An 18636-nucleotide genomic window follows, 5' to 3' on the forward strand; every position below is an offset into this window, starting at 1 on the left:
AATTCAAAAACTTAATATTTTCTTCCCAAATTTTAAACTTAGCCTTTTCATCTCTAAAATATCCTCGTGAACCATGAACTAGCCCCCGTGAACCATGGTTCGAGCCCATCCTCTTTCCCTAGCAAAAACCGAACCCTTCTCCCTTTCTTGGCCACGTTTTCCCATAAAACCCGAGCCACCCTCAAGCTACCATGGACCAGACCTTGACTAGACCCTCTTGAATCCTACCTGAACCAGAATTGACCGACGCACTAGCCCCTAACCGCCCTTAGCCAGCCGGGCGCACACCTTTTTTTCTTTTCCTAGGGTTTGCGGCTGCCACCTAATCAACTACCACCAAACCCAGCCATCTTAGGACCCTATCAACCTCTGGACATAGCCAACACAGGGCCAGGACCAAGTTTGGTCGAGCCCTTGTGGGCTGTGGTCCATCCAATCCATGGAAACCCCAAAAACCCTAGGCACACAAGCTTTCTCCCATGCGCGACTCCTTCTAGCTAATGTACATCCTTTGTTCCTCCCTTAAACAACCCTTTTTCTGTCCCTTCAACAACTTATATATGCAGCGTACCCGTTAGAACTCATAACACGACTTATATGATCATAAAAACGTCAAAAGTTTTGAGAAATTACCCATAAACGTTAAGTATTTGATATAAAAAAATTTTCATGTTTCAAACATAAAACACACATATTATGATTTGAATGGCGCAAAAAGAAAGTTTAGAAGCGCGTCTTTGCGTTAAAAATGCTCGAATATTCGATCATTAGCACGGGCTGCAAAGAAGAACGAACAGATGACGAACAACCTTGGATTTTTGCTCTCAAATTTTCGAAAATTTGGTGTGTGTGTGTTGTGTGTGTTTTTCGGCCTACTAGGAGTCTAGAACCCTATGTATTTGATTTATAGTTATCGAAATACTAGTGTTTTTAAAAGTTAGGTTTTTAGGTTTTTGGTTTGGAAATAATTAGGCCCATAAATCCTACGTAAATTAGGCCCATTAAATCCCAATTAATTATAAAATAAAATTATACAAAAATCGTTTTCAAAAATAATAACTTTCGGGTCCATAAAAGTCATATGTTTGACTAAAACCGGCTTCTCGGATAAAATAAAGCTCGACTCATAAAATAATTTGGACTCCAGCATTTTTTGAAAATTTTAATCCTATTTAATCATATTATCGAGCCTTAAAAACATTTATCGAAAAATATTTTCATCTTGGTTGTCCTCGGTCTCCTTTCCCCGGCCTAATATCGAATATCCGGACAAAAATCCTTGATTTCGTGAAATCATGCAATTTAAACATTTAATCATATAAAATTTATCATTTAAGAATTAATAAAACAAATAAGCAAATTTCAAATAATTTTCATACATGCTGTTTACGTGGACTTATTTTCGGGCGTTACAGATTACCACAAATTAAATAAGATCATAAGTACCCCTCCCGATGACAGATAACCTTTTTGATCAACTCAAAGGAACTACGGTCTTTTCCATGCTCGATCTAAGATCCAGCTATCATCTACTGAAAGTAAAAAAAGAATACATTCCAAAGACAAACTTTAGAACAAATTATGAACTTTATGAGTTCATGGTAATCCCATTTGGATTGATAAATGCTCCAGCGGCATTCATGGATCTCATGAACAGAGTGTTCAATCCTTTCCTCAATAAGTTTGTGGTGGTGTTTATCGATGACATTCTCATATACTCACCAAAAAGACCAAAAGGAACATCTTCGTCTCACTCTCTTGACACTAAAGGAGAAAGATTTATATGCCAAGTTAAACAAATGTGAATTTTTTCTAAAGAGTGTCACCTTCTTGGACCATATCATGTCTTACAAAATGACACACAAAAACTGGGGGCCAGCTATGCCACAAGCGCTCTTCCTTTCGGGAAGGAAGGATTAGTGAAATCCTATTGCCCCAAAGTAGAAATTGTCCACTACACCAAGCAACAAAAATAGTACGAGAAAAATTATCCCTCATGACCTTGAGTTATTAGCAATGGTTTTTGCATTAAAAATTTTGAGGTATTACCTTTACGTATCCAGTGAGAAATATCCACGGATCATCAAAGCCTCAAGTATCCATTCACACAGAATGAGCTAAACATGAGGCATAGATGATTGATTGAACTCTTGAAGGACTACAATCTAATGATAAGCTACCATCCAAGAAAATCTAACAAGGTAGCTGATACCTTGAGTCGAAAGAGCATGGGAAAGATTATCCTAACCTCACTATCGAAACAATTGTGCTTGCTAGATACCGTTTTTTTAATAAATAATTGAGAACCTTCTTTGGCAAAACTTAAAGATCAAGTCAAAGAAGCGAAGTCTCAAGATCTACAAATTGATGAAAAATGAGTCTTGTGGATGAAAGGATGATTGTGAATACTAGGCGTTTAAAACCTACGACAATAAATAATTTCTGAAGCACATAAGTCAAAATTTTCAGTCTACCATGACAATTAAAAAATAATATATACTCGAAGAAAATTTTTGGTGGAGAAGAATGAGTAAGTATGTAAAAGAATTCGTCACTAGATGTAATGTATGTCAGAAAGTCAAAGCTAAACACCAACAACATGGAGGACTTCTCCAGCCTCTGGAAATTATTACATGGAAATAAGAGCTTATTTCCATGAATTTTGTAGTGATATTGAAAAAATCATGACAGAATCATGACACAATATCGGTAATCGTACATAGACTCACAAAATATGCGCACTTTCTACCAGTTGGCCTGAACTATAATCAGGACAAGCTGACTGCCCTATACTTGGAAAATATTGTGTGGTTACATGGAGTTCCAACAAGTATTTTGTCTGAAAGGGACCTGAGATTTGTATTGAATTTTTGGAAAAGCTTCCAACAAGACATGGGGACTAAGGTCATTCTTAATACGATATATCATCCAAAAACTGATGGTGAACAGAGAAAATAATACAAACCCTTGAAGATATGCTGAGAGCATGTACCCTAGATTTCATTGGTAACTGGACCGAGCATCTACAACTAATTGAGTTCGCTTACAATAACAACTACCATAGCAGCATTGGAATGGCTTTGTACGAATCCTTGTACAAGAGGGAATGTTGGTCACATTCTATTGGGATGATGATGGATAAAAAGCTATGATTGGAACTGAGATGATCCAAGAAACAGTGAGAAAAAGTACTGTAAATAAGAAAATACTCAAAGCTACCCAAGATCGGCAGAGAAGTTTGATTGATCTGAAAAAGAAACTAGTAGAATTCGAAGTTGGTGAACATGGTTATGTAAATGTCTCACCCATGAAAAGAGTTTTCTGATTCAACAAGGATGGGAAGCTGAACCCTTAATATGTTGGACCCTTTGAAATTCTGGAAAAAGTAGGAACGTTGGCCTACAGATTAGCATTACAACCCGATATGTCAACGATCCACAATTTTTTCACATTTGCAACTAGGGAAATACATTCGAGATTTGAGCCATGTTTTTGAAGCGGACCCCTACTGATAGAAGGAAATTTGAACGAGGAATTGAAATACGAATCTATTCGAATTTTGGATACCAAAGTTCAAGTGCTTAGACGAAGGACCATTCCATATGTCAAGGTCTATTGGTCCAATCATACTTAAAGAGAAGCCACTTCAAAACTGGAAGAGAATGTGCGTGAGCAATATCTTTATCTTTTCGAAGACCAAGTCAACTCGAGTTTCGAGTACGAAACTTACAATAAGAAAGGAGGGAGGTAAAACCCGCAAATTTTCAAACTCGGTATTTTTAGATACTGAAACATTTTGTCAAACATTTGATATGCAATATTTTGATATTTGAATAACACATAAAATGATTCAATAATGCATCTTTAAAACAATGGAAATGATAAGTAAATGCAATAAACAAATAGACACGAATTTTTTTATGGATGTTCGGAGATTAACAACTCCTACGTCACTTATTCTTCCCTTGGGAAGAATTCATTAGAGGACTTTGATTCATACAACCCTTTGTACAAACCCAATCCAGAAGAACATCACCCAACTAGAACTCCTATCACTCAAGATTGCAGGTAGAACCACACAATAAGTATATTGTTTAATGTATCATATGCAAAGACTACAAACACATTATTTTACGTCTTTGTGTAAAGACTCACTCATTTAATCTTTGAAATTCAACTCTCTTGTATATGTGTGAGTGATTTTGTGTGAAGAATTTATCATTTACAGTGTACATCTCAAATGTATCCTCACACAAGGGCTTGTGCTCTCAGCAAGTAGATTTCTTCATGCTAACTGCCCATGCTTTGAATCTCCTTCAAAAACTCTTGTTTGATCTTTAAGATGTTGTATTTATAGGTCCCAACAATGATATATACATTAGACATAAGTATATGACCAGTTGGAAAGTATCTGTACTGTTTCTGAAATTGCAACGGTCAATTCGCCTTCCTGGACATTTTTTCCGAGCCTAAACTAGTCATTCAGTTTTGCTCCTGGTCAACTGGTTCAATTTGGTTCTGCTCAACCAGTTCAGTTTGGTTCTGGTCTGCTCAACTGATTCAGTTCTGCTCAACTGGTACTTGTCACCTGAACCTGCTCAACTGAACCAAACTGATGGGGTATGCTGAAACCAGTTGGGCATAACCAGTAGTTTCGTCATCATTTATCATCGCTTCATAACGCATACTGAATCGTTTCATTTGGATAACCGAGCTGATCAACCTGACCAAAATACCGCAACTGCTCATGCTCAACTGATTGCTGTTTTCGTGCAAACAGTTTGGTCTTTCAACTATGAGTTTGGCCAAGATAACGTCCGATTTGGCCCAACTGACGTGAAATACGACTTGTCCCAAATTGAGTTTTCTATTCAATTCTTTAAGTGACGGGTCATTTGGATTATCGAGCTGTGAGATATCATAAAAATACCAAAGCTTGCCAGATTTTTAGTTTGGCTAAATTTGAGTTTCAGCTTCTATCTTGAGTTAACAATTTCACATTTAAGTAAATATGTTAAAGACTTAATAACTAGTTTGTTATCATCAAAATCAAGATTACTAAAGTTTCGAAACTCAACACAATATTTTTAAATACTCAAAATTGTACTTGATAAGTTATCAAGTTTGTATGGATTGTGTCCATTAAATTCGAAAACTTCGACCAGATAAATACATGAATTTCGAAATTTTTGTACATATTTCAAGATGTATATTTCAAGATAAAAATTTACGAGATAAGAAGATCGTGATCGTCATGTATTCGCAAATGAAATTCAAATATTCGGATTGCTATCTATCCCAATTTTCTAAATTTGAATTTGAAGATAGAGATAAAGATCAAGTCAATGTCAAACTCCTATTCAGCACCTATAAATAAGACCTCTTGTCATTATAAATGTACACCACTTTCTTTACTAATATTTTCGAAAAAGGCTAGAGGATCTTAGGCAAAACGTTGCAGCAAAAAAAGACATAAAAATCGAGCAAAGGGAAGGACAATTTTTGAGAATCACCCCATTGATGTTAGGTTTTTTTTTTAAGAATAATTGGTAAGTTGGGTATTATTTTAAAATATTGGACTCGTTCTATGATTTTATTTGATAAATGCACATTTGTTTTGGTAAATGAGTTTATATACGTAAAGTTTTGCACATTTGTTTTTTCTAAGTGAGTTTATGTTTTTAAAAGTATGTGTATGTGTATTTAAAGAATTATAGATTGATTATTAAACCATTGTCTAAAGTCCAAAATTAAGACGACGAAATCCAACTGCATGCAAATCTAGGAAATATAAAAAAAAGAGAGTAATTAATTGATTTTAATTGCTAAATTTATTTGTGACATGCTTACATGATGTTTTAGTAGTTTTTCTACTTACATGCATTAAAATGTACTTTTAAGGATCATTCGAGTTGCGATCGAGAAACGGAGACCGAGGGCTGAAAAACATAAAATGTTTTTATTAAATAATTATTTTTAATTATTTAAAATATGATTGATGCTTTTGCATATTTTTGAAAATAAGGAGTTTTGAGGTGATTTTATACGCCGGACGCAAATTTTATCGGTGTTGGGTTTTCAACAAAATACAAACGTAATAGCAACCTGGCTAATAAATTCACAAATTTGTTTAAACAAAACTATTTTTAGTATTTTAATTAAAGACTAATGGGCCTAATTAAACCCTTACTGGGCCTAAGCCTTGTTAGTAAAATAATTAAGTATTTAAAGTGCAATTTCTCCAAAACCTTCCCCATAAACTCACGCCCAACTTTCAGAATTTTTCTCTCCCAAAAACACTCCATCACACGGGGCACACACAATTTAAGAGGAGAAAATTTGAAACAAGCTTCAAGGAATTCAAGCCAAAGGTTGTCCTCCCCGTTCTTCGCAATCGTCAATGAGAATTCGTGCGTTTAAAACGCAAAGGCACGCATATTTCTTTCCTTCAAAACATCATCACACCATAATATGTTTTATGCATGAAAAGTATGGAAAAAAGTGACACTTTTGTTTTATTTTCGTTTTTGCACATGACATTAAAATTCAAGTATGATTTTTGATCCAAATTGTGTTGTTTATGTGCATAAAGGGGCTGCCATGATTAGGACATGTTTAGACATTGTTTTGCACGAGTTTAGAGTCTTAGAACTCGAGCGAAACACCACACACGATCATGAACACAAGCTGGTGCATAAATTCTGTCATGGTGATCATGGGGGTTCGGTTTTCGATCATGAGGGCTTGGCTTGGTCTTGGCTTCTGGTCAGAGCTAGCCAGGGACGTGGTTGAGTTGAGGGTGGAGTCATAGCCATGCTAGGACTCGAACACCAGGGGCTGGGAGGAATCCTAGCCAACAAGAACTCCTACCCAAGAGTCTTCAAGACATGCGTAGGGCTGCGCTGGATTGCAGGGAATAAGGGGCTCGGTCTGTGGTTCAGGGGCTGGGCTAGGGTGAGTCCTAAGGGTCCTAGGAAGGTGCTTGAGAGGTAGGTTCAGGGGCTGGGCTCGTTGGCTAGATCCTAGCAGCAGCAACATGGAGTCCATGCAATTGGGGGGTTCTCGGCCAGCTGATGGGCTTGGTTGGGGGGATTCGGTTTTTGGTTTGGGAAGGTTCCTAAGGGTTCCAAGGGTCCAGTAGGGTGCCTAAGGGGGTTGGTCAGGGTTTGGTCAAGCATGGCTTGAGGGTGGCTCGAGGAAATCGAGACATGGCTCGGGTGGAACTTTCAAGGGTCAAGTTAGGGTTTTCCCGTGCTAATTAAATCAAAACACGGCTCACGGGGGTCGATTCGTAGTTCACGAGGGCTAACATAATATAAAAAGTCTAAATTTTGAACTTATGAATTTTATATTAAAATTTGAAATTTTTTCGGGATTAAAACGCTTTCAAAACGATTAATTACAAATTAATTAAAAAGTCTAAGATTTAAGCTAAATAAAATTATGGAAATTTTAATCTGAGCTTAAATAATTATTTGGGACATGTTAGAGTCAATGAAGTTAAGAAAAATTCAAAAACGTGAAATTTTACGTCTAGGGATAAAACGGTCATTTTACACCCGAAAATTAGAAAACGTCATGGCAGTGCTCTAAATGCTATTTTATATGCTAATATGATTATTTCACATGTTTATGAATTTTGATATGTTAAATTATGATTTTTAAATGTTCATGAATTTTTATGGTTTAATTTGAACATTTAAAAGACATGTTGCATGCTTGATTTAAAATGAAAAATGATATTTATATGCATGATTTTTTTAAAGTGATGATAATATGAAAGTTGGAGGAGGTGAAGTAATTGTGACTATATGATGCTATAGACTTGTCAAATTGGGTTAGGCCCGTCGAGCCGGCCTGCCCCGCTATAAAAATTAAACGGGTTGGGTTGATAAAATAGCAGCCCGTTTGGAGGCGGGCCAAATGGGTTGAGCCCGTTTGGGTTGTGGGCCAAGACGGGTCGAGCCCAAACGGGGCGGGCTGGCCCGCCAAATTAGGATAAAATTTTATATTTTTAAGTTTTAAGTTATATATAAAAATTGGAATAAGTTTCATGCGCCTCCATGTCTTAGAACAAATATATTGATAATTTACTATTAGAACAAATTTATTGATAATTTACTCTTACAACAAATATACATAAAGAAAATAAAAAAATAGAAATTTACAGATATACATAAAGAAAACAAAAGGGAAGAAATTCCTGTAAATTTTATTCATGAATCTTAAAATAATTTTTAAGCATAGCAGTTGTTTGTGAACCCAAGAGTGGTTTCATTTGAAGTACGACGAGTTGCGGTGAAATTTTGTGGACCCAACGGAGGTTTGCTAATTATGTGTATTGTTGAAGACATAATTTTTTTTAAAATTTACAACCGTCTCTTTCCTCGACTTTATGTTCTCTTCCATGTCTCAATCTTCTTGTTTGGTTTAAACACTTTACTTTTTATGGATTATGTTGTATGCTTTCTTAATTTTTTATTTCAATGTTTTTAATTATTTTATGAAACTATTTGACTGAAATATGTTTAGAATTTTTTTCTTCAAAAAATAAGCGGGTCGGCCCGCCTAACCCGCGGCCCATGGTGGGTTGGGCAGGGTTGACCATTTAGAGGCCTGCCAAAATGGCGGGCTGGCCCGCCCCGCCCCGTCTAATGGCGGGTTGCGGTGGGTGGCGGGCTGGCCCGTCCCGCCAACCCATTTTGACATGTCTATGATGCTATGATGATATGATTGGGGATAATGTGAGGGGAGAAGGCCCAGAGCGAGTCCATTTTCCGGGGAAGGTCCCAGAGTGAGCTCATGCGTGGGAAAAAGCCCAGAGGGAGTCCGTCTATGGGAGAAGGCCCCCGAGAATGCCCTGACGATCGTGTTTCCATATGATGATGATAGGCCAAGGCTCAGTTGACGGGTGAGAGTGTCGCTGATGTCCCCGCCGCCCAGTAATGTGGTTTTATGATAGATGGATCCATCGACCTTATGATGATACAAAAGTTACAATTAACGATCTAAATTCAATAAAGGAAACATTTATGCTTATGATGAAAAGAAAAGATTATGATGCAATGATTTATGATATGAACTGATAAAAGGAAAAAAGTTTATGATGATGCTTGTTCATGAAATGTATTTTACGTAAATGTATTTTTCACTGTTGCATGTGATTTTATACGTACTACTTGTTATAAAGGATATGATGTGTTGAGTCATTAGACTCATTAGGTGTGATTGATGCAGGTGAGTTTGATGGAGGTCTTGATGGTTGACCTGACTGGACTGAAGGTTCACATAACCCGAAGACTAGCGTTTCTAATTTCCGCAATTAAGTTTATGTTTACGTTAAAGATTTTTACGACATTTTATTTATCCTTTGAGAGATTTTTGAGAGGTTTTAGTATGAGCTAGACCTTATAAATTTATTGTTTTTTAGGTTTGGTAAAACGTTTGGCGATTTCATGTTTTGAGACATTTCTTTGGATTTTCAAGTATTAGTTGGTTGATTTATTTTTAAATGGTGTCAAATTATTTTATATAATTTGTTTAAGTGTTGGGCCAAATAATGAGAGTAAAAAAAAAATTTTCTGTTACTTTTTAAGCAAAACGAATAAGCAGACGTTTCAAATTGAAAACAAAATGAAATATTCATGATACACATTTGTGATTTATTATGATATCATTCTCTTGATATTCCGTTTTTTTTTTTTTGAAAAATTATGTACTTGTATATATTGTGCATCGATTGTCCCTACTTCTTAGTGTTTTCCCACACACCCTCCCTTACTCTCACTCCCCAAATAAGGACGACGAACAGTTAGATGAATATGAGAAAATTATGATTTGGGGATGGTGAAGAAGATGCTACCAATTTTTAGAACTTATTTTAGTGTTGTTATTTTGATTTTAGTTAACTTGTAAAACGCTTCACAATTTTATTTTGTTTTGGGAATTTTAGTTGTAAAGACGAGTTATTTATAAAATATGCTTATTTTAGTTTATACTGTACTACGATACTTGTGGTTTTTCGATTATATAATTGTTAAACAATAACTCTGTCCACAACGCCTCAGTTTCCAGACGTGACACTAATGATGAGGAAAAAAAAGTAACAAACATTGTTGGTAATTGAATTCACACATAAATCCACCCGCTTGGCAAAGTTATGTTGTGATATCATAGGCTTCGATCTAGAGATTGTATTCTTAAGCCTATTAAATTTAATTTTTTAAAGTTTAATATTTTGATACAACAATAGTAAAACGATGGCATAATTTGCTACATATGATAGGATAAACATGTGATATATAATATAAAGATAAGTTAAGGCTAAATAAGATGTAGGATATTACATTTAATGTTTGGTATGATTTTAATATAAGTGATAAAATTTATATATTAGATTGTAATGACAAAATTAATCTTATCATAATAAATTTTATAATTTCAAAGTTGTTGCTTGAGTTCATATTTCTTATCTGTTCATGCGCCGATAGTGCTTGCATGATTTATTTATTTTTACCTAATTTTATATATTATATAATATGATAATTGAGCCATTGATTTTGTGAGTCAAGTCAAATATAAATTTTAAGGTTAATCGAACGATACTAATAATTTTATTGATATTTATAAAAATCATTTATATAATTTTCTCGAGTCCATTTATATATTATCATCTTATATAATATATAAAAATAAATAAAAATATTTATTTGATTTTAACTAGCAGAGATTTATAAAAATCACTTATATAATTATCATCTAGTGATTCTAATTTAGAACTTGATCATATATAGGGTTTAGGATTTTTATATATTGAGGCCAATTAAGTCATTTGTGATGTTTTTTATCATTAAATTAAAATTATCACATCTCATAAAAGAGATATTTTATCTTTGTATAAAATTATTTATCACGTGCTCATGATATTATAATGGGCTTTCTAAAAAGGTACCAAATGTGGAATAATGATGATTATTTATCAATCCTTCTCTTATCGAGTGTACCAAACTATACCTAAATAATTTAGTTATGTTCCATCAGACGATGGGCACAATCATTTCAAAAAATTTAATTTTTATTTTACAAGATCGTCTTATGAGTCAATTTTGTAAGATAATCTGACTTTGACCCATGAATAAGTATTATTTTTTATTTAAAAAGATTTTCCCATAAATATCCTTTAGTTCCTTAAATTTCTCTATCAACTTTAATCATGTCTCGATGAATTTTGTAAAATAACTTAATTAAACTAAATACTTTAAAAATAAATATTTATCACACATACAAATAATCATAATATTTATTTATGTACTATTTTGCACACATAATGCGTGTGTATTACCAGTAGTATCAAGTTATTAGCCAAATGGGATAGTTTTTACTTTGTTTCTTGGTGGTAATAATATTATATAATTTATCAAAACTTGATTTTCATCTAATAACTTGATTTTTATTTTGTCTTTTTTTCACCATAAGCAATGAAACCTAACGAATATTGCTTATTTATTAATGGTGTTTTTGTACGTTACTCATATCGTGATATTAAAGTTTAAGTTATAATTAAAATCTATCTACAGAGAAAAAGAAAAAAGTAAAACAAACCTCATGCAATGTTTCAAAATGAGAGAAAAAAGTTGTTGTTTATGTTTATTTTTCTTTTGATAGATTTTGAAGTGTGTAATATATGTTTATTCTTGCATCACGAGTCATGTAAGAAATCGGTGTCAAATAAACAATTTGTGATGTATTTATTAACTTTTGGCAAAAAAAAAAATCCAAGTTAAAAGATGAACAACAATTCAGAACTCTGATTCACATTCCCTCACGAACAATTAACAAACCATTTGACCCTTCATCATTTCCTATATAGAAGATTAGTTGATCAAATAATAGATAGTAAATGGGTCGGTCTGGAAATAAATGAATCGCTATTCGTGGAATATTATTCTCGTCGGACTTAAACTATATGAAAATCAAATATTGACGATTTACGTAAATAAAATCTAAAATAACTCAACTTATAATATTAAAATTACAATTTTCTCGAGTACGGCCCATGCCTTGTCTATAAAATTACATCATAAAATGCAAGAACCAAAGTAGGGAAAGCCTAAATGATCAAGTCTAATAAGAGGACGAATACAGAGTTAATTAACGTAATTTTTTTTCCATTCCCATGCTACACGAAGTTCGAATTTTAAATGGTTAATTAACCAAAAGTTGAGCTGTAGGGATGAGTTTTTAAATGCCTACTTCGATGAAAGTTAAGTTAATATCGAATATGTCAGTCAATATAATGCTTTGTAGAGGTCAATGGCACTTGGTTTCTAGTGCCATTTTCATTATTTACTCCAAGGCCTGCTCTTCTATCCAACAAATCTCTTGTTTGTGAGTTAAAGACTTTAAAAAATGATTATGCCAAATAGAACAGGAATGAAATACAAGCACAAGTGACAAATTTATGCAGGTTGGAACCATTTTTGTTTTTGGTGTTTTGGTTTTCTTCTCTTTTAGTAATCTTAGAAATACTAGAGTATGTTAAGTGACAGCTAATGGTAGAATCATAGGAAGGTTCACTGATATATATATTAATCAGTGCATAGGATTTGTTAATGATTGGGGAACTGAGAAACTCTTAGTTGACAAAAAAAGATGTCAGGTTCATCAGGGAGAAGAAAGCAGAAACTGAAATGGAGCAAGCTGTATACTTTTGTGTGCTTGCGTCCCCACGCTGCTGATTCGGAGCCTGGTCAGGGTGTTCTTGGACATCCGGGATTTTCGCGATTCGTTTTCTGTAATGAGCCTCATGTGCACAAGAGAAAACCTCACAAATATCCTAATAACTATGTCTCCACAACAAAATACAACGTTCTTACCTTTCTGCCCAGAGCACTTTTCGAGCAGTTCCGCAGGGTTGCTAATTTGTATTTTCTCCTGGCGGCAGCTCTGTCAGTTACTCGATTTGCACCTTTTAATCCTGTGACTGTGATTGTTCCTCTTGTGTTTGTCGTTGGGAGTAGCATGCTCAAAGAAGCCGTCGAAGATTGGCGTAGGTTTTTACAGGCACAGTGAGAAAACTCTTTTCTTTTAGTTTTCGGTATGAGTGATGAACTTGCGATTGTATATCGTTCTGAATATCATATTATGCTGCAGGACAGAAACTTGAACTCGCGAAAAGTGAAGGTTCATGTAGGGAATGGCCTGTTTGTGCAGAAAAGTTGGGAATCACTACTGGTGGGAGATGTAGTCAAAGTTACCAAGAATGAGTATTTTCCAAGTGATCTTCTTCTGTTATCTTCGAGCTATGAAGATGGTCTTTGCTACGTTGAGACCATGAATCTAGATGGAGAGACCAATCTCAAAGCTAAGAAAAGCTTGGAATCCACACTGGATCTAGACGAGGATGCAGAATTCGGCGGATTCAGAGCGACAATACGTTGTGAGGATCCAAATCCAAGTCTTTACACTTTTGTGGGCAATTTTGAGCGAGAAACTGAATGCTATCCCCTGAGCCCATGCCAAGTTCTCCTAAGAGACTCTAAACTTCAAAATACAGATTATGTCTATGGAGTCGTGATCTTTAGCGGTCCAGATACCAAAGCAGTCCGAAATTCCACAATATGTCCATCGAAACGGAGTAGAGTAGAAAGAAAGATGGACCATGTCATATATCTGCTTTTTGCCATGATGATTTTGATTTCTTTAATCTCTGCAATTGGGAGTGCATCATTTACGGGATATGAAAGTTATAAGAGGTGGTACCTTCGGTTGCATGATAATGTCGATATTCTTTTCAATCCTAAAGAATCCATATCCTCTGGTTTTGTGCAGTTTGTTAGGAGCCTTGTGTTGTATGGCTACTTGATCCCAATATCACTTTATGTTTCCATTGAAATTGTCAAAGTCTTACAAGCTATGCTAATGAACAAGGATCTTCATATGTATGATAAAGAAACAGGCAAGGCGGTTGAAACTCGAACTTCCAACTTGAATGAGGAACTTGGGCAGGTAGAAATCATTCTATCTGATAAAACGGGTACCTTAACTTGCAATCAGATGGAATTCAGGAAATGTTCGATCGAGGGGATTTCTTATGGCGGTGAAGGGACACAGGTTGACCTTGCAGCATCTCGAAGAATGAACGTTTACGTGGAGAGATATAGGTACAGCTTGGACGGATCTGATTCAACTGGGCGTAGCATTGAGATGCTTGATCTTTCCACAGCTGAGGTTGACACCGAGAAAGAAGTATTAGCTTTCCATCAGGGCACAGAAGATGCAAAGACTGGAACTCCAAGAATTTCTAACCCAAGTAAAGAATATGTTATCAAGGGTTTTAACTTCAGGGACGACCGGCTCATGGACAAAATGTGGATCTATAGGTCCAATGTGTCCGATATGGTCATGTTCTTCAAAGTCATGGCCTTGTGCCACACAGGGATCCCGGTTGAAGAAAACGAAAATGGTAAATTCAAGTATGAGGCAGAATCTCCAGAAGAAGTTTCATTTCTGACTGCAGCACAGGAATTTGGATTCAGATTTTACCAAAGAACACAATCTACCATGGTTCTTCAAGAGCTTGATCCTTCGTCTCGACTCGAGGTTAAAAGGTTAAACGTTCACAGGAACTCAATATGGGTGCTACCTATTTGTTTTCTTTTTGTGTGCCTATTAGAATCCTTTATTTTTAACCAGCTCATCTGTATTGTATACAGGGAATATGCGCTTTTGAATCTATTGGAATTCACTAGCTCCAGGAAGAGAATGTCAGTTATAGTAAGAAATGAAGATGGGGAGGTCATTCTTTTGTGTAAAGGAGCTGACGAGTGAGGTTTCCTCCTTCGGTTCGATACCACTGCATGAGAATTTATGCGAAACTTTTAGTTTCCCTTGTTTGCTGAAGCTCTGTGTTCTCAGAATTCTGTTTCTTTAAATTTTCAGTGTCATCTTTGATAGGCTTGCGGATAATGGTAGAACATATCAGCAGGCAACAGCTATTCACCTTTCAAATTATGCAGAAGATGGTTTGCGTACGATGGTTTTTGCATATAAAAAAGTTGGTATGTCCGATTATGAACACTGGAGCACGGTATTCGCAGATGCCAAGGCAAATATAGGTCCAGAAAGAGAAGCATTGCTTGAGAATGTCTCCGAAATGATTGAAAAAGACTTGTTTTTACTAGGTGCTGTTGCAGTGGAAGATAGGTTGCAAAAAGGGGTACGCTATCATTTGGTTTTGTATGCAGCTGAAGATGATAAACACTATTTTATGCTCACAATCCATAAATCAGGAGAGTAAATTGCAGCGAATGTCGCGTTGTTCGTAAAACTATAAATTTGCATGGTCATGTTTACTATATCGGAAATCAGAATATATAAGAGTATATCATCTCTTCCTCGATTTCAGGTTCCTGAATGTATTGACAAGCTTGCGCAAACAGGTCTCAAGATCTGGCTGTTAACTGGTGATAAGAAAGAAACAGCAATAAATATAGGGTGAGATATTGGCTATATCTATTTTTTTTTATATCAATTCTAACCAATATGGCAACTTGCGTGGTGCTATACAAAAGGGAGATGGATGTATATGTTGAGTCCAGCATCTTGAGTTAACACTGAATAAATTCTGACAAGTTTTTCCTTGGTATTTTATTGACGTGAGAGACTCTTTCCTCACATTTAACTCTTGCTAATAAACTCCTGTTTTATTTTGTGTTATTTTTAGTCTTTACGGCTGCTAATCTACCTTCTTTTATCCTTGCAAAAGATTTTCTTGCAGTTTACTCCGACACGATATGAAACAACTGCATTTGTGTTTGAGTGAAGAGTCTCAAAAGAACCATCAAGCCAAGGTGAAGAGCAGTTTTACATTTTAAGATCTGCGTACCGTACGCATCAAAAGAACTTTGAGAATGTGTTGAAAAGAAATTTATGGAATTGGGCTTCAGGTATTCTCTGTTTTTTAGTTTTGCAGGATGCCAAGAAGGAAGTTTTACTCCAGCTAAGCACTTACGAAGAAATGACAACTGAAAATAAAAAGAATGGCATTCCTTGTGCTTTAGCATTGGATGGAAAAGCTCTTGAAGTAAGCTTGAGTAATGATGTGAGAGACCACTTCTTCACGACCGCTATGAAATGTGATGTGGTCATCTGCTGCCGCATATCTCCGAAACAAAAAGCCTTGGTAGGACCTGATTTGTCCATTTGCATTTGGAATAGAGTAGTTTCTTCTTCTGGTTTAGCTGTTTCTTTGTTCATGAAGACTTATCCAAGCCTCTTAAAGCAAGAACCTCGTTTTTTTTTTTGGAAACTTTAGATGGCACGGATGGTGAAAAAGCATTCTGGCAAAACAATCCTGGCAATTGGTGATGGAGCTAATGACGTAGGCATGATTCAGGAAGCGGATATTGGGATCGGAATAAGTGGCATGGAAGGAATGCAGGTAGGAGCTCATCCTGTTTCATCACTGTCCACTGATAACGTGCACGAAAAATTCTGAAGTGAAAAAGCATGTGATTTTATCTCAGGCTGTTATGGCTAGCGACTTCTCGTTGCCTCAGTTTCGTTTCTTGGAGAGGTTACTGATAGTTCATGGGCACTGGTGTTACAAGAGAATCTCAAATATGGTGAATCTCTCTCTTGTGTTTAGGACAAAATTGTTGTTAATCCATTATCTAAGTGTTCCCCCTCAGAGTTCTCTCTCATTTTGCTGCAGATCCTCTATTTCGTGTATAAGAACATCGTCTTTGGCCTCACGCTGTTCTACTACAACGCATTCACCGGTTTCTCGGGCCAAGATTTGTTCGACGACTGGTATATGGTGATGTTCAATGTACTCTTGACATCCTTGCCAGTTCTGTCTCTAGGTGTCCTCGAACAGGACGTATCCGCAGATGTTTGTTTACAGGTAAAACCAAGCTGTGACATGGGATTGCCTTAATTTGCAATCGGAATCATCCACAAGTTCATGGACAGAGATTCTAACAAGATTTTTCTCTCCTACAGTTTCCTGCCCTCTATCAAGAAGGTCAAAGAAATATCTGTTTCAGTTGGAAGCGCATTGTTGGCTGGATTTCCAATGGAATCTTGGCTTCTCTAACTGTTTTTGGATTGAGCATCTCAATAATGTCCTCAGCAGCATTTGATAGAGAGGGAAACTTAGCCGATATCCAACACATCGGTACTGTTACATACACATGTATAATTTGGACAGTCAACTGTCAGATTGCTCTTATAATTTCCCACTTCACCTGGATCAGCCACTTTCTCATCTGGGGAAGCATTCTGTGCTGGTATCTCTTCCTATACTTGTATGGCATGCTCCCTCCGAGGTACTCTCGAGACGTGTTTCACCTCTTTGTGGACGAAATCGGGCCAGCACAAATGTACTGGATAGTAACATTGTTTGTAGTGGTTGCTTCTCTTCTTCCATACTACACGTACACGGTGATCCAGCGCTCGTTCTTTCCTAGGGATGACCACGTAATCCAGGAAATGAAAAGCTCCGGTCGTGATGTATCGGATACCCGAATGTGGCTAAGAGAACAAGAGAAATCCAAACAGCTTGCTCAAACCGGGTACACTGCTAGAGTTGATGCGAAAATCCGGTATTTGAGAGAGCAAATGCACCTGAAGAAAAAAACCATCCTTCTATCTTTAACCAATAGCCCCATGTACAAAACAGTGATGCAGAAAGACTCAACTCCACTTTCTTGATAACATTATGACATGATATTATTTCTTTTTCTCATCTTTTGGCAGTTATTAGTATAAAATACGTGCGATGCAGAAAAATATCAGTCAGATATAATACAAATTAAAATTTTCGGAGTTGAAAATACAACTTCTATCATTGTGTAATATTAACTTGTTTTAACTTCTAAAAAAAATATAATATTTTGCCCTCACACCCTGAATAGCCAATAAATTATTATTTAATTTAAATAATATATAATATTGTATTTTGCTAATTTTTTTAAACTTTATAAAATTTTTTTGCTCTCACCTTTAGAATTATATATTATGGATAGTTGATTTTATATTAGAATGAATTTCTTGTAGATTAATATCAATGACTTTTACTCTCTTACAAAATAAAATTCTAACATGATGAATCAAATAGATGTATCATGAAATAAAATTATCATTTATGTAATCGAATACATAATTAAATATAAGATGATTCCGTAAATTAACAAAAAAATTCAATCAACAGTTGTATGATTGATTGTCAAAGTTTATTATTCATAAAAATAAAATAAAATAAAAATGTGTGGTGTTACTAAATTCTTAAGCTTACGTTTTGCTACGTACTATTTTGGTCGAGAAAATTGCAATTTAGTGCTATAAGTTAACATGTTTGGATTTGTTAAGTTGTTAAAGTTTGATTTCATCCAGTCACTTGTGTCTTTTTTTGTTTTGGATTTTTTTTTTTTGGCTAAAAAACACTAAATATGTTAAATATGGTTTATTTGGCACGGAGACTATCATACTTCAATTATGTGACGAGAACAAAACCAGTATTACACATATTAAAATTCATATAAGTAAAAGGAAAAGAAAAATAAATCAAAACGACCTCCAATATTTCAAAACATGGATACATGAAAAACGTTATGCACCGCTGATAAGTGGGGC

General features: G+C 35.4%; 1 protein-coding gene across 1 annotated transcript; it reads left to right on the top strand.

The window, feature by feature from the left end:
- The first annotated feature begins 12319 nt into the window (after positions 1 to 12319).
- LOC142520034 (putative phospholipid-transporting ATPase 4) lies at positions 12320 to 17717 on the top strand. Its single transcript, XM_075622982.1, has 12 exons — positions 12320 to 12466; positions 12652 to 13062; positions 13153 to 14609; positions 14715 to 14825; positions 14941 to 15217; positions 15407 to 15495; positions 15767 to 15851; positions 15974 to 16183; positions 16316 to 16441; positions 16527 to 16625; positions 16715 to 16906; positions 17005 to 17717. Exons 1-12 carry the CDS (start codon positions 12461 to 12463, stop codon positions 17713 to 17715), a joined length of 3774 nt encoding a protein of 1257 aa, XP_075479097.1. The 5' UTR covers positions 12320 to 12460; the 3' UTR covers positions 17716 to 17717.
- Positions 17718 to 18636: the final 919 nt, after the last annotated feature.

The sequence above is a fragment of the Primulina tabacum genome, chromosome 12 (genome assembly GCF_025594145.1).
Source record: "Primulina tabacum isolate GXHZ01 chromosome 12, ASM2559414v2, whole genome shotgun sequence".
Taxonomy (NCBI): domain Eukaryota; kingdom Viridiplantae; phylum Streptophyta; class Magnoliopsida; order Lamiales; family Gesneriaceae; genus Primulina; species Primulina tabacum.